At 30.8% G+C, this 23,411-nt stretch overlaps 1 protein-coding gene across 1 annotated transcript; it reads left to right on the top strand.

Moving 5' to 3' along the window:
* The first annotated feature begins 7,255 nt into the window (after window positions 1–7,255).
* On the top strand, window positions 7,256–9,162 carry LOC146897761 (uncharacterized). Its single transcript, XM_085733831.1, has 3 exons — window positions 7,256–7,374; window positions 7,467–7,528; window positions 8,729–9,162. The coding sequence occupies exons 1-3, from the start codon at window positions 7,317–7,319 to the stop codon at window positions 8,855–8,857; spliced, it is 249 nt and encodes an 82-aa protein (XP_085589957.1). The 5' UTR covers window positions 7,256–7,316; the 3' UTR covers window positions 8,858–9,162.
* The last annotated feature ends 14,249 nt before the right edge of the window (window positions 9,163–23,411 follow it).

Below are 23,411 nucleotides of genomic sequence, written 5' to 3' on the forward strand. Positions count from 1 at the left end.
CTACCCACTCATACAAATAGGTAGGTGGTCCACCACAGACCACTTGGGGTTAGCTTCACATCATCATAATCGAGCATAATCAAACATAAACATTCAAGGATTTCATACATAACACATACATATTCAACATTCCTAGAACACTATCATCACATGAATATTATCTCCAGTTCAACATAGATCATATCATCCCACCTTTATCATAATACATCAAGTCTACTCATACCTTAAATCATCATCAAGATTCATCACTTAACAACATCAATGAATGTCATAATTACTCACATTATTCCTCGTTTAGCATAATTAACTCAACAATACAATTCATCATTTCGAAAGTATAAGCAAGAAAGTCATCGTCACCAAAAAAATCATCAAATCACATTCATATAAATCACACGTCATTATTGTCACCAAAGTGAACATCGTCAATTAAAAATCGTCATGTGTACAAGTATAACAAAACATCAACAAGTACACAATTCACCAATTTCACCAATGCACATAAATATTTATGCACGTAATCAACATAATCAAATAATTCACCATTCACAACATACATCAAGCACATAAGCAATTATGACTCATGTCAAATTATGTAATGCGCCTAGACACGACACCTATATGCATGTGGTACCAATCACCAACAAAGGTCGTCACCTCATAATGCAACAAACACATCATATCACCAACATTTGAATAGAAAGTATTTGATCACCAACATTGGATATCAATATCCTACGACCTATGATGCATGTACATACGACACACTATGCACATACTCAACGACAAACCACCAACATTTTCACCTTCATTTTACATACATGAATTCACCAACAATATCACTATCATTTGCATGTAATAATTCAACAACATAATTCATCATCAACATAATCAACATCAAAACATAAACATGTTTATCACCAATCATTCCTCAAATATTCATCACCAAAAACAAACACTTTTCATACATGCAAGCACCACAACTATCATCATCAAATTGCATATAAGAGTTCAACAACATAATTAAATACATGCAATCACCGCATCCAATCATCAACATTTAGCATGTATAAATACAAAACACTAACCACCAATAACGTAATTATCATACCATAATTCATCGACACAAACAACGACATAAACACCCTCATCAAGTTCAACATCATTAACATAATCATCAAAGATAACATTTTCAAGGGAAATCACTATTACGGAGTTCAACCAAAACTAAGTAAACATATGCAATTGCCTCAACAAAACACATGCACTACTAGTAGCTTAGGTCTCTAGATTTTGGTAATGCATAATAGATTTATTCCATATTTTAAATCAAATTAACATATTTTGTTTGAGCTATTCATTACCTTTTTTTAGTAGTTAAGTTGAATGTATGAAATTCATGTTTCCATTACTCTATTTGCTTATGTTCTTTTAATCCTTATAGAGAGTTTAATGTTATGGTGGTGAAAAGATGACGCTTGTTCCGATTAATGTTTTAACTACCGTTATAGTGGATTGGTTCGTCGCACAACTCATTTTAAGGAAGTTTAAACAACATAATATGGAAGGTCCTTTGACAAACTCACACCATAGTATAGTAAGTTGGTTTGGGGAACCAATTAAATATGTTTGAGATGCTTTGGATTATCCCGTCTGGTACTTAATTTTTTCCTTGCTATTCTCCATATGATTAGTGACTTATTCACCTACTTAATTATATTTTTAATACTATCACGTTCTTTTTCATTTTCATGACAATTAATCAGTTTTTCTGCAGTGGTGTATGTTTAGCTCCAAGAATTGTAACAACTGAATATGTTGCATCCACTTGGAGGGGTGCGATAATTATTTCAATCGGGTAGTTTTCAAACCGATTAAAAAAAATTTACAACAACTTTGTCAAGCCAAGGTGAAATGTTGGGAATGTATTCAGTGGTATTTTCTTTGAATTCTCAAAGCCCTTTGCTATTGGCGATAAAATTAAGGTAAGTTAAGTTAATAGATATAGGGTTTTTTCCATTATATTGGGGTTTTTCCTTTGATCAGATGGGTGTCCTAAGATGCAGGGTTTTTTTGAATGTGCAGGTTGGAGAGATCGAAGGTCAGATTCTTGAAATTGGTCTAATTAGGACCAAGCTATTGAGTCCTCAAAACCTACCAATAAATCTGCCGAATTCATATTTTGCTGACAAGGTATATTGTCTTTCCCCTTCTTCTTAAGTTGTGGCAACTCTCAGCAGCTTCACTCATAATATTTATGTTAATTTGTAGGCCATTTTAAACATCTCCTATATGGAGTATCATGCTGTAATTCAGAAAATAACTCTTAAAATTAAGGATTTTAGCAAGATACCTAAGATATCAAATGATGTTAAGGAGATGCTAAGATCAAATGAACAATTTGTGTTAAAAAAAGAGCTTCCTTGTTGCTTCATGTCCGGTGTGCTTAGTTCATATGGCAAACTAAGTATTGCATATAACATAAAAAACATGGTATGCCCATTTTTATATTATTTAATGTTTTTTGTTTTATTTTTTGGTTGACAAATTATTTTCATGTTGTTGCATATGAGTTTTTCTCATGATTTTTTCAGCAAAGAGATGAATTGAGTTCTGCAAATGGGGACATTTTTGTTAAAACAGTTGACATTGTGAGGAACCACGACATTGTTCTAATATATGAATTACCATAACACAAAAGCAGAGGAGGTTTTGGTTGTTATTTTGAATCAATTTACATATATTTTTCAAGTTTCTATAAACTGACAGTGAAAAAAGATAGTGAAAAAAAGTCTTGCATCTTGAAAAGTTGAACATGCATGTAAATTGCAATGCAATTAAGAAGTGAAAACAAAGTGTAAAGAAATGGTTTAGCTCATCTTATTTCTCAATACATCTGATATTAATATACAAGTGTGGCACTCACAGTTTCTCCTCATATTGTGTCGATGATATTACACCTAATTACTGCTATGTTAATGAGCTTAATTACAATACTGCTGTAAACAATTCAATTTGAAAAACAGAATCAGATTTTCCTAATTCTATGTCAAATGTTGAGTTATTAAAGTAAGAAAATCAATATTTTTTTGACAAAAGTAAAAAAAATCAATACTTGATATTTTAACTATTATGATTTGTATTTATTATCCAACATATTTCTAAACCTCAAAATTTTGGGGAAAACAATCAATTTAAATAGAAATATATTTTTTTAAGGAAATAGGAATATACATATAATGTAACATATTTTAATTGTAGATGTTCATCTAGATTGGTGGGTCAAGATAAGGGTCTAAAATCCTCCTGACCTTACCATAACTTAATATTTTTTATGTTTTGTTTTTTGAGCATTGTGTTAATTTCTTTTTTTAATTTTTAAATGTTTCACTATTTTTTTTTTGTATACCTCTAAATATGCTAGTTAGGCGAGCTTTTATCATCTTGTATTAGTTGTGACTTAAATTTGAAATTAATTTTTTTTATTGTTGGGCAATATGTAGATATTTTTGTTGAGTTTTGTATCTTAACTCTCTACTTCTCGATTTTGTATATAAAGTTTGGTCAAATCAATCTTCAAATTCAATTTTTTTCTTGAAAAATTTATCTTTTTACTATAACTCATAATTGTAGTCAAGAGTAATCTTATCGAATAAGTTTGACTTTTCAATCAAGATTTTTAATTGTCAAATCAGAAAAGCAAAAAAGAACTTTGTATAACAATACAAAGTTTTAACTTTATTTGGCTAGGTCTTTTACAACAACTTCATTGTATGTTTGGTGTGACAAAATTTATTTTTAAAAGAATCGATATAAAGGGTTTTGCGTGTAAAAATCAATTCTATAATAAAAATTTATAAATTTTAACTTCAAGTAGAATTAACTCTAAAAATAAAATCAATTCTACTAAAAATCAATCAAACATGTCAGAGTTAGTTCTACACTTCAAAAAACAACTCTTGAATTATTGCATAGTAAATGCATGCTTAGACTCAACGTTTAGGAGATATGAAACTAATTCTAGAAATAATTGATTTTGATATGCTTTTACTATAAATTAGGTATTCGTTGTGTACAATTACAAACACTAATTCTTCGAACTCATACCTAGAATTGAAATCAATACATTTGTTTAAACTTAAACATTTGAGTGAGGCTTTAAAAAAAAGTGTTTTTGAGTGGTTTATTTCTTGAATAGGATCAATTTGTTTTAGTGTTAATTTAAATTAAAAGTTGGAATTTTGAATTTTTGTCTCTTGAATTGAATTTTGTTTTTGATGCATTAGTGTTCAAGTCGCCTATATATAAATATATCTAAATATAAATTACTTCAACATTGTTTTTTGTAAAAAAAAAATCAAATTCATTTATAATTAATATTGGCTATTGTTAATGCATGTTTGAATTCACTTTTATGATTAACAAACGTGGTTGTAGACACAAAAAACAGTTTTAGTATATTTGATTTTTTTTTCAAGAGTTAAATATGTTTTTGATCCTTATAAATATATCAACTTTTCGTTTTGATCCCTCATAAAAAATTCCTTCAACTTTTAGTCCCTATAAAATTTTCAATCGTTACTTTTGATTCCTATTTTTAAGATAATTTTTTGTATTTTAATGAAATTGTATGTAAATGTGTAAAATATTGTAAAGAAATAATGTAGTTGATATATTTGTTGAGAAAATTTTACATATAAATACTACATATACACTAAAAATAATAAGAAACAATGTAAAATTTTCTAAAGAGGTAGAAAGTGTATGGAGCTTTCTGAAGATAATACATCATACATAAGTTGATAAGTGTAGTTGATATATTTGTTGAGAAAATTTTAAGAATTATATAAAATATTACACCATGAGTGTGTATGAAATAACTATACAACACTCTTTGAAGAAGAAGAAAAAATCTCATGTACTCTCCACTTTTTTTTGTCAAGTTGTCCAACCCGTATTTGTTCTAATACTTTTATACTATTTCATCTATATACGACGACTTCTCTTCCACAAAAAATTACAGGTTGGTAGAATAGTGTTCTTCTTACTTGTTGAGTGAAAAAACTGAGGGATTTGGCTCTCTCTTCCACAAAAAAGTATATGAGAAAGTGAATAGGATAATTTATATTTCTATAAGATGATAAAGAAAGTTCAATTATTTATTAGCACTGCAAGCCACTTACACCTTCTCCTTAAAAGTTTTATCTACCGTAACTATCAAATAATTGTGATTTTATATAAGATGATTCCAAAAAACAAAAGTGATGTTTATACTAATGAAAAACCAAGTAAGTTCAAAGGATAAACTCATTAGTTATATTTTCTAGAATTGTAGAATGTTACTCTATATTAGCATTGTATGGATGATATATAAATCAATTTCCTAAATAATTAAATGATCTACTTCCCCTAATAAAAATAATCAAATGTTCCATTAGTTTACGTTATTTTCGTTTTCCATTGAACTTACATGTTCATGCTTGATTTTCAAATGTAACCTTTCTTTCAGAAGAAAAAAAAAGTAGAATTAGCATTTAGCTCTATAATGTTTGATTTTCCAATTTATAATGAAGCACTATTAATATGAGATTGCTTTTAATACCAATAGATCAAATGGAATTAAAATGTGATAACCTAAAGATTAGTTTTGAATGAATAATGATGTGATAAGAGGAATAATAGATACCTTTTATATATTAGCATCATATATATAGTGAAATATGACCTCTTACAACCTGAAAAATAAATTAAGAAACATACAATAACTTTAGTACAAATGAAGAATAAAAAAACTTTGTTAAATATTAATATGATAGTATATCAATATAGAACCATGGTGAATACATTCGCAGTTTGAGTGGAATTGTGAAATGTGTAGGAATGAGTGGATATAAAGGAGGAAAGTGAATCTGAAAAGATTATGCACTAAACTTTATCACTTTGTGGGTTATGATGGAGGAATGTTAATGAATAATCTTTTAGGTTATGGACGTTTCTTTTTAATGAGAATTGAATTAATTTCTTTGTGATTTTTTTATATATAATTAGACATTAATTGAATTGATATAGTATAGTGGATAATTGGAAGGTTTTAAGAGAGGTTATACATTTAATTGAAATAGTGGAAAGTTGCAAGATTCAAAAGAGGGATAAAACTCTTTCTAGAGTGCCACATAAGCATAATGGAAGCCTAAGAACAATCCAAGGTTCTATTACAAAGATATATAGAAGATAGATATATAGATATAGATAGATACATTACTAATGAAAATTCACCTTTAAGTCATATATTATTTCAAAGAGGATCAAGTTGGCCTTTACATCTCTGATATTTCCCCAACTTTTTTCACCCAAAATCAAAGTGTCGTTAGCAAGTTGCAAGCGTGAGATGCGAAAATTAGAACCTACACCACCACCATAACCAAAAAAGAGAATCATATGGACAAAAACGTTTAACATAACATTTAAACCTTCAAAAACAATGAAAAACAAAAACGGCAAATTTTTTGTTTTTTAAACTTCTTAATTGGACTACCATTAACTAAAACAAATGATGTCGTTGGTAGCTCTTTATGGGACTACCAATTTGACTTTTTTATTTTGGGGGAAACAATGAAAAACAAAAAAGGCGATTTTTTTGTTTTTTAAACTTTTTAGTTGAACTACCATTAACTAAAACAAATGATGTCGTTGTTAGCTCTTTATAGGACTACCAATTTGACTTTTTTATTTTGGGGTCTTGTACATAGACTTTACGTGTTTATTTTTTTTTTGGTATACCTATGTACGATATCCATTGCTTTTATAACTTTATGTTTCTTATCTTTGTTTATCTTGACATAGACTTGTAAAATGAAGGGACAAATTCATTGACAAGTAAAGTAGGAAAATCAAAATTATAATTAAGCCAATAAATATTATTCATTCCGATCCTTTTATAAGATTTTTTTTTTAAGTTCATTGAATATCTAATCTTATAAAATTAAACTAATTTTTAAAGAGTAAGCAAAATACATTAATTATGAAATGAATAAAAAAAAGATTATTTTTTTTAAATAAAAGGATAGGAGGAAAACTACATAAAATGGGTAAAATTGAATACATTAATTATGAAATGAATAAAAAATGATTATTTTTTTTTTTAAATAAAAGGATAGGAGGAAAACTACATAAAATGGGTAAAATTGAAGGACCAAATGCAAAATAACTCAAAATTCTTATTCTTATAAGAGACAGGGTTTTCCCAAATTCATACAAATTAGGGTTTTCTGAAAAATCAACAGCTTCTTTGAGACTACGCAACACACGAAGCAAAAATGTCGAAGAAGAACGACCTCGCCAAGAGAAAGAGACAACACGAATTCGAACTGCGAAGTACACTCTCACCTTCGATTTTGCCCCCAATTTCAAACCTAATTTTCTAATTTTTCACATTCTAATTTCATTTTTGCAATGATTTCTTTCAGGAGAAAAACTTGAGAAGGAGAAGAAAGAAAAGAAGCTCCAAGCGAAGAAAAACAAGATGAAAGTAAGTGCTTGCTTTTGATTTTTACTTCATTTTTTGAAAAAAGATAATATATGATTTTGGGTTTTTTATATTTGTTTTTGATTTAATTTAATTTTTTATGCCAAAGTTGTGAACTTTTTGTTCAATGGGATAATGGGTCAACCATAATCTCCCTGAAAAGTTAGCAGTGTTTGATAGAACTGAATTATAGTGAAGTTAGTTGTTGAACATAAATTGGTATTATTTTTGTTTTTTAAATGATATTGGTGAGTTTGGGTTTCCTATATTTGTTTTAGAGTTAATTTGATTTTTTATGCCAAAGTTGTGAACTTTTATATTATTGAGATTGTGGGTCAACCATAATCTACTTTTTGGTATTTCATAACATTTGATAGTACATGAGTTTATAGTAGCCGAAAATTAGGTGTTGAATTTGAAGTGTTTGATGAACATAAATTGATATGAACAAATATGTTAATAAGTTGAATGAATGTTGCTAACTAAGAAGCATAGAACACACGTGACACAGATACTGATAATAATCTATGAAAATAAAAGTAATGGAATGTTATTAGATGTGTCAGTGTCAAATACCAGACACTTTCTAATCCTGCCAGACTTGAGATCCTTGGGTGTTGGCATTGAATGGCCTCTGAGTAGGGCACCTCCGTCGACTGCAGCCTTCTTCTTTGGGCGAATGAGGGTGTTGTACTCGCACACGCTCCAACAGTCTAGTTAGCAAGCGCAGTGGAATGATAAGTATATGTGGGTAAAAGTGAGCGTATCTGACCTAATGTCCATGAGCTAGTATTTATAGAGTAGGTTTAAAGGTTTTGGTCCCTGTACCTTTACTTGGACAACTGTGAGTGCCCTGGTCCCTTGAGAGATTAGTGCCACAGACCAGGTTATCTGTTTACGCTTGGCCTCATGTGCGGTATCACAACCCCAATGATTCCTTGTGCGAGGAGCCCTTTGGGACATACTTGTGGTCAGGCATCAGCCCATATCAGAACACTTTCAATCTAAAGTGGCAGTGATTCATAGGTGCCTACATATTATGCGTGTGATTGTGCAATAAAAGCTGGATATTAGATTTAAACTTTGGAAGGAAAACTAAAAGTAGAGATTAGAGAGGTTGAATTGTTGTTTTGTGTGAGTGTTTGTGTGTATCATGAGGATTAATGGTTGTATGGTTCGGTTTTTGTTGGAAAATTTGTTTAGGTTGATGGTAGTGACAAGAAAAAGAAGGGTGGTGGAAGTGGATTTAAGGTGGGAAAGAAATACCTGAAGACCAGGTTGTCAGCTCTGTCGAAAGCTAAAGCTGCGCAGGCAATGGAGCTCGACAAATAAGGCGGCATTGTGAGGTCTCGTTTGCTTTTGTGCCGATGCCGATGCAGTGAAATTAATAGATGACAGAGTTGTTCTGAGGTTCTGTTTTTGTATTCTTTTTTATGTTAAGTTATTTGACTATGAGGATGTGAGATGTATATTAGTAACTAATCTCATTGTAGTTGCTGTCTTTCTCTTGCAATTTTGTCTCAAATCAACCATGTACTTTTTATTTATATCTTGTAATTGATTGATGAAATTTTACATGCTGGAAAACAGAACATACACAGAATGAAATTCACCACCGGAAAGGGATACCATTTCAAGGATAACGAGTCCTTTTTCTGGCCGTCTGATTAGACAATATATTACATTCAGTCCAATGTAACGCACGTTTGGTTTGGTGTCTAACAATGTCTAAATAAATGTGTTGGCCATCTGTTTAGATGTTACTATGTTAGTGTTTGGTAGGCTGTGTATTATTGATGTTGATATAATCAGAATGCATTAATATCTGTAGGTCTCCATTATTACATTCAGTCCAATGTAACGCATGTTTGGTTTGGTGTTGGCCATCTAACCAAACACACACGAACACATGCGCATGCAATCTGTTTACAAAAAAAAAATACGGTATTCATATCTATGAATCTGATCTTAAAGGGGTTTTCAGTTTTACTTGTCACACAGGTCGACATGTGAGGGTTGGTAAACCGATTATGTGTTATAACATGAAACAACTAGTGTCTGAATGCTCCTAGAGTTCGGTAACTGGTTTTTTATTTTTGTTGGTAACATATACCAGTAAAAATAGATTGATTTCATATACAAATCAAAACTCAGCTCTTTCTTTAGTTCACTTATGACAATCTGGCTACAACCTGAAGTAACACCCTTTTTATGCTATTTTTGTAGACACTTGAAAATATGCATTTTTTTGTTGTGGTTGAACAAGTAATGGAGTGTTATAAATAAGGGAAATACGTTTCAAATTTCTATTTCTTGTGGGAGGGTGTAAGGGAATGTTGAAACTTGAAACAGCGGCTATTCATCATTAACCCATTGTTCTCTATGACCACCAAAAAAAGAAAACAATGTCTGTCAGGTTAATGAACTGCAAGTTGCATAATGTTCTTGGTCTTGAGAATTACTCATTGAAGCTTAACAGCACAATTTAATATATAAAATAGAAGGTGAAAAATGTTCTATAAATGAAATATATGAATATTATTTATTGAATGTTGCTTGTTGGCGTTTCCCCCCCCATGAGTTTTATTCTTTCTCCCCTACCTGCTCTTTCATTCTCCAATTTCATAACCTAACAAAAAATTATTTTCTCAGATATCTGACACTAATTAAAGTATATCATAAAACATTTTCAGTAGCCTGGTGTTCAAATGTAATACTCGGTGTTTGCTCAGCGCACCTATTCATATAATTGACATAGTTGTTTTGAGGTTCTGTTTTTGTATTCTTTTTTGTGTTAAGCTATTTAACTATGATGGTGAAAGATGTATATTTGTAACTAATCTCATTGTAGTTGCTGTCTTTCTCTTGCAATTTTGTCTCCAATCAACTATCTACTTTTATCTTTATATCTTGTAATTGATTGATGAAATTTTACACATTGGAAAACAAAACATCCACAGAATGAATTTCACCACGGGAAAGGGATACCACCATTTTAAGGATAACGAGTCCTTTTTGTGGCCGTCTGATTTGACAATGTATTACATTCAGAACGCATTAATATCTGCAGGTATCCACAGGCAATTATTTTGCTATTACAAATAAATATGATATTCATATCTATGAATCTGAACTTAAAGGGGTTTTCAGTTTTACTTGCCAAACAGGTCAACATGTGAGGGCTGGTAAATCGATTATTGTGTTATAACATGAAACAGCTAGTGTCTGAATGCTCCCAGAGTTCAGTAACTGGTTTTTGGTTTTTGCAGGAAACATACACCAGTAAAAATAGATTGATTTCATATACAAATCAAAACTCAGCTCTTTATTTGGTTCACTTGTGACAATTTGGCTGCAACCTGAAGTAACTTTATGCTATTTTTGTAGACACTTGAAAATAATTTTTTTGTTTTTTGTTTTTTTTTTTTGTGTGGTTGAATTGAGTGTTACAAATAAAGTGCGTTTCAAATTTCTATTTCTTGTAGACACCTGAAGTAAAGGGAATGTTGAAAGTTGAAACATCTGCTAATCATCATTAACCATTGGTCACCTTAATCACGACGAAAAAAAAAAAACTCTGAGATTAATGAACTGTAAGTTGCATAAAGTTCTTGGCCTTGAGAATTACTTATTGAAGCTTAAAATGCACAATTTAATATATAAAATTGAAGGTGAAAAATGTTCTATAGATGCAATATACGAATATCATTTATTGAATGTTGCTTATTGGCGTTTTCCCCTATGAATTTTGCATCCATTTTTTCTTTGAAAAAATTACACTCATCTCCCTTGAGGTTTTCTTGAAAAGCACCAACACCCCTTTTAGTTTCAACTAAACACTAACCTGACAAACGCACCCCTTTGGATTAACAAAGTTAGATCACCGTAGTTACCCTTCCACTTTCATTCACCTTCAATCATTGTCACTCTCTCCTACCATCTTTTTCATTTTCTAAGTTTAGAACCCAACAAAAAATTATTTTCTAAGATAACTGTATATCATAAAACATGTTCAGTAACCTCGAGTTCGAATGTAATACTCAGCGTTTGTTCAGCGCACCTGTTCATATAATTGGTAAGTGCAGAGAGGGGAAAAACAAATGCAGCCCTCCCAAGCAAGCAACTGTAAATTCCGAATCGGCAATGAAGTTACAAAAAAAATTAAACGATTCATAATGTATCTCAGAAGTTAGTTTTTAAGAAGATTTCAGGAATAGATCACATATAATTTGTTCTAGTTCAATCATTTGTACATATTTCAAACATTATTTAAGAAAATAAGGAAGTGATGTTGGAGTCGCATTGAATTATATATTTAGGTAGTGTGGCACACTGGCACGATGCAAAGTGAAGGTGAACGAAAGTGGAAGAGTGATGATATTGTACAAGAACCAAGCCCTCATGAGGATGGGATTATGCTTCTGATCCCTACAAATTTATGATCGGACTTAACCTATTCTTACATGTCCCTTGATTTTGGGTTCTTATCAGCAACCACAAACACTCAAGCATTAGGGTATCCTTCAGTCACGTCTACCAAATTTATTAGTAGTGCAGATGGATTATTATTCATCAGTAAAATTGACTCATGGTCTAAGAAATTGGTTGCACCTCATTTATGGGATACAATGCCATATGATCCCGGTCCACTCACTTCAATTGTTCCTATTGTAGAGAGTGCCGACTAACTTGATTTCTCGCAATGACCTCCATCTTCAGTGCTTCTATAAAAAATTGCATAGGATGTAATCTCGTTCGAACAAGACACGAGAAACCCTCACACTTTTGGGTTTGTCCAAATATTGAAAGTACCGTGCTTTATCCTTATATGATCCGTGGTATGTAGCACTTATTAGGCATGTTTCTTTGAATTGGTTCGCTGACTGGGTCTTTTGGTGTTGTGCATTTTGTGTCCTTATACTTTGATGATGATTTTCGTTATTTTAAGATTAAGATCCCTTTGGTTTATGATAATTATCATGGGTTTCTTTGTTCCTCAAAAGTGTTGAAGATCATTGTTGTTTGTGTTACAGGAAGGATTACAACAATTGAAAATGAACTAGGTGAGAGCATAATTTCTAAAACCAGTTCTCAAAAGGTTGAATTGAGAGTAAAATATTGGGTTTATTGGTTACACCTTCATCAAGTTCCTTATTGTCCTTAAATCACCCACTTCACACTAATGCAATATTCCATCAAAAGAGAGTTTCAAATTCTTTACAACATTTATGTAACAAGACAAATATTGATTCAATTGTTAGAGTCATTGTGGTGACATTTTTTAAGGGGGAAGACCTTGCTATATTGAGGCCTCACACCCTTGCTTTTGTTAGCCTATCCATGAAGCTTGCTGAGATTTCCAACGAATCACCAAGTGCTAAAGATAGTTCAAGTTCATGTAGTCACTAATGTTAAAACTGACTAATATTGTTAGGTTGAGGGGACATTACACGTAAACTGACTTTAATTTAGAGTCAAATTTAACTGGCAACGCCATAAATGTCTGTAACATCTTAAATCAAAAGGCATTTATCTTAGTTAAATATTTGGAGAAGTTCTTAGTTAAATATTGTTGTGAGGTATCTGAATGTGAGGTTTACAATTCTTTAAATAGCTTTGTTGACCTCTACAAAATAGAAATCGTTAATGTTAAATTGTTGAGTTGATGATAATTGACCTACTTACACAAGTTAATTCTTAAAAACTTCTTGTTATTATGTTCAACAACAAAACCTCCACAATGCCTATCACTCATTCAAACTTGTGTGAACACCACACACATAATTAAATGGCAACACTCATGTTCAAACTCTGAAATCGACATTCTCATGTCGTTGAAATTGCCAAAGCAACCAACTACCAAGTGTGGTATTTAGTTGTTATGTGTGGTCACATAATATATGTGTCGAAACATATGTTCTTTGGTCTATAAATTCTTTTATTTTGGGCTTAGAGTGTCTAGCTTTAATATTCCAAAACTTATTTCGTTTTATTTCATTTTATTCCAAAACATATTTTTCACTCAATATTCTTCCCATTTTTTTTTAAACAAAAGAGGACAAAGTCTAAAAGAAATAAAATTAGACAACTTTATGAACATTCCTAGGCATATAAGTCCCATATATGTCATCATAGAGAAGACCATTAATCTTAATAAGAGGGGTCTTCAAAAGAATTCAATTCTAAGAATTCATAGTAAGGTTGAAGTTAGCAAGTCAATCAACACTTATGTTGCTTTCTCTCCAAGTGTGACAAACCTCAATGTGCCTATTACGATTCATGATATTTTGAATACGCCAAATGAGTGGAGGAGTTATCCCATTCATTTTGCAATAAATTGTAGCCATGCAATAAGCAATTTTGAGTCACTTTCTACACACAACTGTGCAACGTCTTCACTCCAAAGCCAACTCCTGACCCTAGTACCCTACATTTCTGCATGAAGAGCATCATAAGCGCCAATCTTGTGATCAAAACTTTTGATCCATCTATCATCAACATCCCGAAGCAATCCGCCGCAACCCGCACGATCTCCATTACCTTTGCACGCCCCCATCACAATTGAGTTAGACCCATCCCTCTTGAGGATGTTTCCAACCAACATGGATTGTTTCACTGTGCTGATTGTCTCTTTGAAGATGATTACAAGTACATTCTTCAATATTACTTGTAAACTTTTGGATGATACAAGTGTTATTATTTGGTCTATAGAGATTTTTCTTCGAAGACTGTTTTGTTCTGCTAATTCCATAAATGCCAGCAAGTAGTCATGAAAGTTGACTTCCACTTAGAGTTGGGCTCTCCATTCCAATGCTTGTTGAGGTTGGTAAAAACCCAATTCCTGCAATCAAAGGAAAAGAAGTCAGTTCTCCAACTAGAAGGTATAAGTCTCATCCATACCTTAGGTGTATAAGTGCAATCTCTCAGCTTATGAAGAGTGGTCTCATCCACAGTCCCACAAAAAGGACAAGTTAGGGATATGCCTACACCCCATCTACTTCGGCAGTAATTAGTTAAAATGCAATCATGAGCAACCAACCAAATGAATGTTTGAATACGACGGGGACCCTTCCAATTCCACAAAGTTTTCCATTTAACTCCAGTATTAGCATAATTTACGTATTGCATACTATGATCACTTTTAACTGATAATTGTCGTGTACTCATGCTTCCCCAGTCAATACTACCAGGACGATCACCACTATGGTGTTAGGCAAGTTATCAAAAAAGAAATTCTAATCCCAGTTACTAAAGGAAGTCACCACATCCTTGAAATGAAGAGTGATATCTACATAAGAATTTGTCGCTACATAAATGAAGGAATTGTTGTTTGGACCACACTTATTCAACCAGAAATTGACGTTGTTACCATCTCCTATCTACCAAACAATGTGTTTGGGGCACCATGAATAAGAATCAATCGGTTCGGATTTCGGACTACAAATCTAGAACCACACCACACCAATTAACCAATTAACATGGTCAATGTCCTTATCATTCAGTGTAATTAAGCGAATTGAATTTTAGCCAAAATGCCTAGTTAAATTTGCATAAATGCATACTCCCTCCGGTCACATTTATAAGCAAAAAACATCTTTTTAGATACATTTAATAATTAACGTATCTGGTCACATTAATAGGACAGATACATTAATTATTTAATGTATCTAAAAAGTTGTTTTTTGCTTATAAATGTGACCGGAGGGAGTATTATCTTAATACCTTATGTTAGCTCGTAGTTTTATAATACAAATATATTAAAATAATGGAAAATGCTTTGTTTTGCGATAGAAATCGTTGCACGAGAAACGACGAATGTTTTACTACCCTTTGGATGTTAAATATTTTCATTAACTAATTAAATTCTCTCTCCCATGTTTTCCTTTCCACCCCTTGATTTCCACAATTACCGGTCGTTGGCTTTCGTCTCGCACTAAATAGCACGTCTGTAAAATAATTTTTGACAATTGTAGTTTAAATAATAAAAAATCGCTTAAACCGCGTTAAGTTAGATCAGATTTTTTAGAGTGTCATTCAAATCGAACAACAAGTAATTTAGTTTTTGGATCGGATGATATTTTGCTCCGTAACATAATGAAACTATACCGTAAACACCGTTTGATCCAATTATAACACCACATCAATATACTACACGATATGTTTTTCTTTTTAATGAAAAAGCTTTCTTCGTTTAGTTGCTCGATTATTTTATTTTTAATAAATTTAATGTGAGTGAATTGTGCTCTGGTCTAAGACAGACAAGACATTCAAACCAAATACCACTCACAAAGAAATTTACATTTATTTGTTTCCAATATAACGAGGCTTGAACACACAACCTTCAAATTTAGAACATGTCTTTTTACTACTACTAGATCAAGCTTTTAGAATACCTAACCTATAATTACTAATAATGTAATTATAGTAAATATTTAAGCTAGCTACTGTCATACTTAAACTGAAAAGAAAGCTAGGACATTGTCATAATGAATGGGATGGAATGACCTATTCAAATAATAAATAAATGGAATGGTAGCCAACTCCTCCTTTTAAAGATTGGGTGATTGTTTAATTTATAAAGTTAACTGTTTTAATTGTTGTTAGCAAACAAAGACGCTGATGGAGTATCAAGAAAGGATTTACTAGTCAAAGAAAAACTCATTTCAAGAGAGAACTTTTTCTGTACCAAAAGACACCACTTATTGTTTCATCAAAAGAAAAAGACACCACTTATTCCACACATGCATGATAGAGCTTGAGGGTTGCTTTGCTTTCCCACTATTCCAACTTTGTACCAGTGTTTTGATTTCATCATTGTACTTTTGGCATGTTTGTTTACTTGGTCCATTAAAGTATGTACAATACCTAGTTGCCAACCGTAGTCGGCTCCGTCGGTAAAAAGTTGACTCATATTTTCATAAAATGTTAGTTTCATTTTTGCTGCCAACATAAGGGTCTTGTTAACATGTAATCAAAAGCATCTATGTTAGCATTCTGAGTCTTAAAATCTACTCTAACTCTGATGAGATAAGCATCCGAACTCATTTCACAAAAAAATTTAATTACCAAAAACAAATATATAGTATAGCACCTAATTACCTAAAATGATGTGTAAAGAGTAATAAGGTGACTTAGTAGTTTGAAGGAGAAACATAGAAATTGAGGTGTTAATGAAATCATTTTCTTCATCTTTCTCTGCTAACAAAATAACCATAAACAACTAATATGTGTCAAAATAATAATAACTAATGTGATGTGGTGTTCTTAGTGAATAATATGGTCTTTTGAATGTTTAACTATGAGTATTGTTTTAGATTGATCCATATGGAAATATGGAATAATATCAACAAAAAACATCATTCAGAGAGATTAATCTCTAACCTTCTAAACATAAAATACAAGAGTTTACATCAAAAAAGAGATGCATTTATTTAATTAATATAACGAATAAAACAAACAATTAATTATGAGTTTAATGGTGGTGGGTCAACGATCCAAAACAACTTTGCAACATAACCAATCAAAACATTTAGAAAGGTGATAAAAATATTCTCTTCAAGCAATTTTTCGGAGGGATTGTCTTCATGCAAATTATTTTGACGATTTGAAAAATCAAATTTTTATATACTTTTTCGTTAAGCTCAAATTGTAGATTCACTCTAGGCTATCAAAATCTTATAAACGGTTCCGGTGGTGTCATGGTTTCAAATTTAAAATCCACATCCGTGTGTATGAATTACTTGTAATATTTACCAGTCCATCTAAAAAAGCTTCGACATTCAAGATAATTAAGATTATGTTGTATAGTTTGAAAGAAAAAAAAAATATTGTTTAGAAAAGATAGGGGAAAAAAAAATCCTTTGAAGCTTTTTTTCCCGATGAAATTCCCTTGAAGCTTGGTCATTGTCAATGCGAAAATTGAATCATGCTCCCAAATCCTATCTGTATATTATATATATGTGAGTGTGGAGCAACCATAATGGACAGTGACTATAATATTTGTAATTTTATTTTGTCAAAAATGCTTATAGTACTATATTTAAATAGCATAGGAATAACATGTGGACAGATGAAGTCATCAAATGCAATATAAAAAACATCAAAGTTGTCTCCGAAAGTATGGGATCATAGTAAATTATAATTCAAGTCCTTCCATATTTGTTTGGAAAAGAAGAATCTATCTAGTTCGTGATCCCATGTGGGCCAAATCAAGGATTTTGATTTTAATTATTTCTTCATTTAGGACACTCGAAAACAACAAATATAAGGCGTGCGGAAGCTCTCCATTAATTTATTTATTTATTTTAACAAGTTCGATGCAAGAAAGGAAAACTACTATACCCTAAGAATATTAATTATAGGCTTAATAGCACTTTTGACCCCCTATGTTTGACAAAATTGCGATTTTGGTCCCCTATCTTTGAAAACTACAAAACCGCCCCCTATGTTTCGTTTTCGTTGCACTTTTGGCCCCCATGGTCAATTTTGACCTGGTCCACGCTGACATGGCACCCACATCACTTATATGAGGGGCCAAAATCGCAACATTTGCAAACATAGGGGGCCAAAAGTGCTATTAAGCCTATTTTTTATTTTTTTAATTCATTTTCTTTTTTTTTTCCAATTTTTTTTGTTTTGAAAAAATTAAAAAAAGAGGGAAAATTAATAAAAATCGAAAATAATGAAAAAATTTTAAAAAATTGGAAAAATTAATAAGAATGAAAACAAAAATCTGGAAAAAAAAATTTCGCATGACATGTGTGTATATACATACCACATCATTAAATCATTTTAATAATAAAAAAAATAAAAACTGAAAATCTTTTAAAAATAACAAAAAATCAGATTATTTTTTTTTTAAAAATAAAAGATTGATTTTTTTAAATTTTAAAAATAACAAAAAATCAGATTATTTTTTTCGAAAAATAAAAGGAAAAAGCAGAAAAGACATTTAGATTTTTTTACAAAATTTAAAAAATTAGAAAAAGTTCGGATTTTTTTTCGAAATTTAGAAGATATTTAAAAGGCTTAATTGCACTTTTGGCCCCCTATCTTTCCAAAACTTGCGGTTACAGCCCCCTAACTAATTTAAATACAAAACAGCCCCCTAAGTATTGAATCTTTGGCAGTTTTGGCCCCCCAAGGCCAAAAAAAAATTAAAAAAATGACACGTGGCACCTCATTTAGGGTGCCACGTCAGCGTTGGGGGCCAAAACTGCCAAAGATTCAATACTTAGGGGGCTGTTTTGTATTTAAATTAGTTAGGGGGCTGTAACCGCAAGTTTTGGAAAGATAGGGGGCCAAAAGTGCAATTAAGCCTATTTAAAAATACTGGAATTTAATTTTCAAAATAAAAAAAGTTTAGATTTTTTTGCAAAAAAAAAAAACTGGAAAATATTTAAAATTTTAAAAATCTGGATATATATTTTTTAAAATCCAATTACAATCTGAAAATTAAATTTTGAAAATCATATAATCTGAAGAAAAAAAAATCAATTTTAGTTCAAAAGAGATTGGAAGAGCAACTTGAGGTACTCACTTTTTAAATTTTAATGTTTCTTAAATAAGACACTTTTTAAAATTTTACACGCATTAATAATTCTTTTTACAAAAATATTCCTATGTAATTCTAGCTTCTCAGATTTTTTTCCTAAATTTTAATTAAACTAAAATCAATTTTTTTCTTCAGATTATATGATTTTTAAAATTTAATTTTTCTATTGTAATTGGATTTAAAAAAAATATATATCCAGATTTTTAAAATTTTAAATATTTTCCATTTTTTTATTTCAAAAAAAAATCTAAACTTTTCTTATTTTGAAAATTAAATTCCAGTATTTTTAAATATCTTCTAAATTTCGAAAAAAATCCGAACTTTTTTCTAATTTTTTAAATTTCGAAAAAAAAATCTAAATGTCTTTTCTGCTTTTTTCTTTCATTTTTTGAAAAAAATAATCTGATTTTTTGGTATTTTTAAAATTTTAGAAAAAAAATCAATCTTTTATTTTTTTTAAAAAAACTGATTTTTTGTTATTTTTAAAATATTTTCAGTTTTTAATGTTTTTTTATTATTAAAATGATTGAATGATGTGGTATGTATATTAAAAAATAATCTGATTTAGATGGGATCAGGGGGGTTTTCGAAAGAATCTTCATATTTCAAGGTTGGAATTGAAAGAATCTTTTTTACAGGGGGAAAAACCGGAACTCGCCTAAATTACAGGGGGTAAAGACATATTAACCCTTTTTTTTATTTTTTCAAAAAAAAATGGAAAAAAACCGAAAAAATGATTTAATTTTTTTTCCAGATTTTTGTTTTCACTCTTATTAATTTTTCCAATTTTTTTTAAATTTTTTCAGTATTTTTTTCATTATTTTCGATTTTTATTAATTTTCCCTCTTTTTTTTAATTTTTTCAAAACAAAAAAAAATGGAAAAAAAAAGAAAATGAATTAAAAAAATAAAAAATAGGCTTAATAGCACTTTTGGCCCCCTATGTTTGCAAAAGTTGCGATTTTGGCCCCTCATATAAGTGATGTGGGTGCCATGTCAGCGTGGACCAGGTCAAAATTGACCATGGGGGCCAAAAGTGCAACAAAATCGAAACATAAGGGGCGGTTTTGTAGTTTTCAAAGATAGGGGGCCAAAATCGCAATTTTGTCAAACATAGGGGGCCAAAAGTGCTATTAAGCCTTAATTATATTATGAGATTGTTATATATATGGGAACATGATCGCGTAACTTTGACATGGAAAATGTATGGTACCTTTAATAAATTTCGTTTGTTCGATCAGTTGGATGCATCAGATTAAGCCATGTGTACAACGATCAGTTGGAAAACACTATATACCATATGAATATTAATATAACCTAATTAGCATAACAGTCTCCAATGTGATGGTTCACTGCATTTGTTATTTTGGAACGGCGGAAGGTGTGTATCTTCATACAATTCGATGCTCAAGTAGCATAATTGAGGGTAATGGTTGAAAAGTATTGGGGACTGTATAAAGTCTCTTTATATATAGAGAAGGTGCAGGTGCCGTTGTTAATGGCAGAAAGTCATACATGTACAGTAGCAGGAACCATAACCTTCGAGTGTTACGAAGTGGTGGTTATGGGGAACCGTTATGATTATGTATTTGAATTAGTGCCCAGTTTTGCTACGAGCACTCCCTCACAGAGAGGGGGTGTGAAGTAGATAGAAAAAAATCGGGTTTGTTTTATTGGGCATGGACTGATGCGAGTGTGAGCCTTTAGACAGTTCCGACACCTTCCTTTCCCAAGTGCAATGTTCCTCAAGTAGACCTTTTGTCACTATACACACTGTCACCGCGCCACTACTCATCGTCAACCCTCTGCCGGTGATCATAAGGTTTTTTTTTTTCTTCTTTTATATGAATGAAAGGCTTATAATAGGGCTTTAATGTAAAAAAAAAAAAAAAAAAAGATGATTGTTAGGTTGATCACCAGGTTAACATGTCCTATGAACACTCCAGTTTCATGTGAGATCATTGTGCCATGCACTCCTTAGCCGACACATTAATATTCAATGGATGATTTTTTTTTTAAGTAATATTCAAAAAAGATATTCAATGGATGATTGTTATGTGGTAGTGACGAAAAAATATATTTACCAAGACCAAATAATAAAATGCATATTATGGAAAATGCTAATAAGTGGCTTTGTTTATTCAATAGATGATTGTACATGTTAGCAAGACACTTAGCCAGAGTACCAAATTTATATACGATCCAAAAGTGAAATTAATCAACTATTTTTATGCATATTAATTGCCTTAACTAATTGTATCTATCTTCATCTCACGTGTCCATTCTTATCTTAAATAGTACTCAAAGCAATTTACAAAAAACTTTGATAATGATTTATGAGACAATAGATGATGATACATATATCTTCTTGTTTTGTCATAGATGTACTACCAATAAGGAAGAGATTCTTGGATGAACTTGAAAGGTTGTCAAGAAAATAGCATATGCCAACCTTTGAAAGATATTTTATTGTGTGGTGTAGGATGGTCATGGACCATTAATATGGAGAGAGCAGAAGTAAGTCACATGCAAACAAACAAATTGAGGCATCTCTCTATATAATGATATGAGACTGAGAGTGAGTCAGTGCAAAAGTGCTATACCCGTTTTCAGTAAGCTCTGCCACTTTTTTTGTCACGATTTTTCTCTTTTTTGCACGCGCCTTTGGATGAGTCAAATTAAATTAGTGCAAGAATTTTCTTATTTTGATATAGGAATTTAATCTTTTTTCTACTTTGTTTGGTTTTACATTTGAAGTAGTTCCTTAAAAAAATCATTTGAAGTAGTCAAAATTGATTTTTGAGGCAGGGCTTTTGCCCTCTAGAGCGGGTATTGTAGTTGTTATCGACGTTTTTTAAGTTAATTTTCTTCTTATGATTCTTTGAAATATAAGGCGTGAATCACCTTAAGATAATCCTGTACCACTTTTTTCATAATAGACACTGAATTTGGATTTTGTATAGTTGTCTTTGGAATATAATTTATAGCTTTTAAGTCTAAGCGTTATTTTTACACTGAAATTCATTTTCCAACTAACTTTTAAATATATTCAAACACATACCACTTTTTGTTCAACTCATTTTTAAATAAAATAGATTTTATAAAATTAATCATTCAAAATTAATTTTCATCAATGTAAAACCAAATATGCACTTAATATAATAAAGTCTCGTATAGAGTGTTCATATTTAAGCCGATATAAATTAAAATATTAAATCGATACCAAAAAAATAAAAAAATAGCACAAAACTCAATATTATGACATATTTTGTGTCGTGCTTTTGTAAAAATTGTTCGAATTGAATTTCAGATTCCTTTATCCGAACCGAAACCAAAATGCATACATAAATTTTAATACTTATTTTTTTATTAATATGAGATATTGAATTAGTATTTATTTCTTAGTTTTAATCCTTTTTAATAATATATATTAAATAATATTTTTTTGCTATTTCATTTTCCTTTCATCAAAAGGACAATAAAGACAAGGAAAAAAAAAATAGTCAATCCACTGCTTAAATTAGAGGTATATGTAAACAAGATGATATTCAATTGATGGGGAGGAGAAGTCCACATCTTCAAAAAGTGGCATTAATAGCATCAAATCTAATCAACATATTTGTTTGCTTCTCTCAAAGTAAACATAATAGATGATGCAGATGATGATTTTGTTTTGCTACAAATATAATAGAAGATTGTTGATTTTGTTTTGCTACAAATATAATAGAAGATTGTTATTTCGTCAATTAGATTTGAGTATATTATATATTATAGTTTGCATCAAATATATTATAGTTCAATTGTTAGAAAACTTGCTTAATTTGATGAGTCTTTTATTTTTCATTTTTACTTTTTATTTTTCAAGGTTTGATTTATGTCCCCGAATTTTGTTTTCCTTTTTTTTTTTTGTCAATAAATTTTTAGCTTGAAAAATACATCACTTTATCACGACGTTGTATATAATATAAGTATTATTATAATATTTTATAATTGTAATTTGGATTAACCGGAAGACCACTAAAAACTAAATGAAGTTTAAGTAGAACATATCACACTTGAGGTGCTAGTTCAATGTAAGAGTTTATCTTTGTAACCTCGGTTTAAATCAACTGCTTCGGTTAGATTGGTGAAACCGACATCATGAAGATGCAAGTGCAATATAGAGGCATCGTTTTATGCATCTCGAAATAGAGTTGCATGATCGGCAACTGTCCAATGTGGATTTTAAGCTAGACTTGAAGAACATGGTTGATTATTGCAATTTAGGCAACAATGACGTCACACAATTTGAAATTATTGTAATTAATTCTAAAAATTATTTTCGTTTATTGTT

The sequence above is a fragment of the Medicago sativa genome, chromosome 8 (genome assembly GCF_051527215.1).
Source record: "Medicago sativa cultivar Bolivia chromosome 8, Bolivia_mono, whole genome shotgun sequence".
In the NCBI taxonomy this organism is placed as follows: domain Eukaryota; kingdom Viridiplantae; phylum Streptophyta; class Magnoliopsida; order Fabales; family Fabaceae; genus Medicago; species Medicago sativa.

Coding starts and splice junctions, on each gene's coding strand:
- LOC146897761 (XM_085733831.1), top strand. CDS start 7,317: ATGTCGAAGAAGAACGACCTCGCCAAGAGAAAGAGACAACACGAATTC. Junction 7,375..7,466: donor ACACGAATTCGAACTGCGAA/GTACACTCTCAC, acceptor GATTTCTTTCAG/GAGAAAAACTTGAGAAGGAG. Junction 7,529..8,728: donor CGAAGAAAAACAAGATGAAA/GTAAGTGCTTGC, acceptor AAATTTGTTTAG/GTTGATGGTAGTGACAAGAA.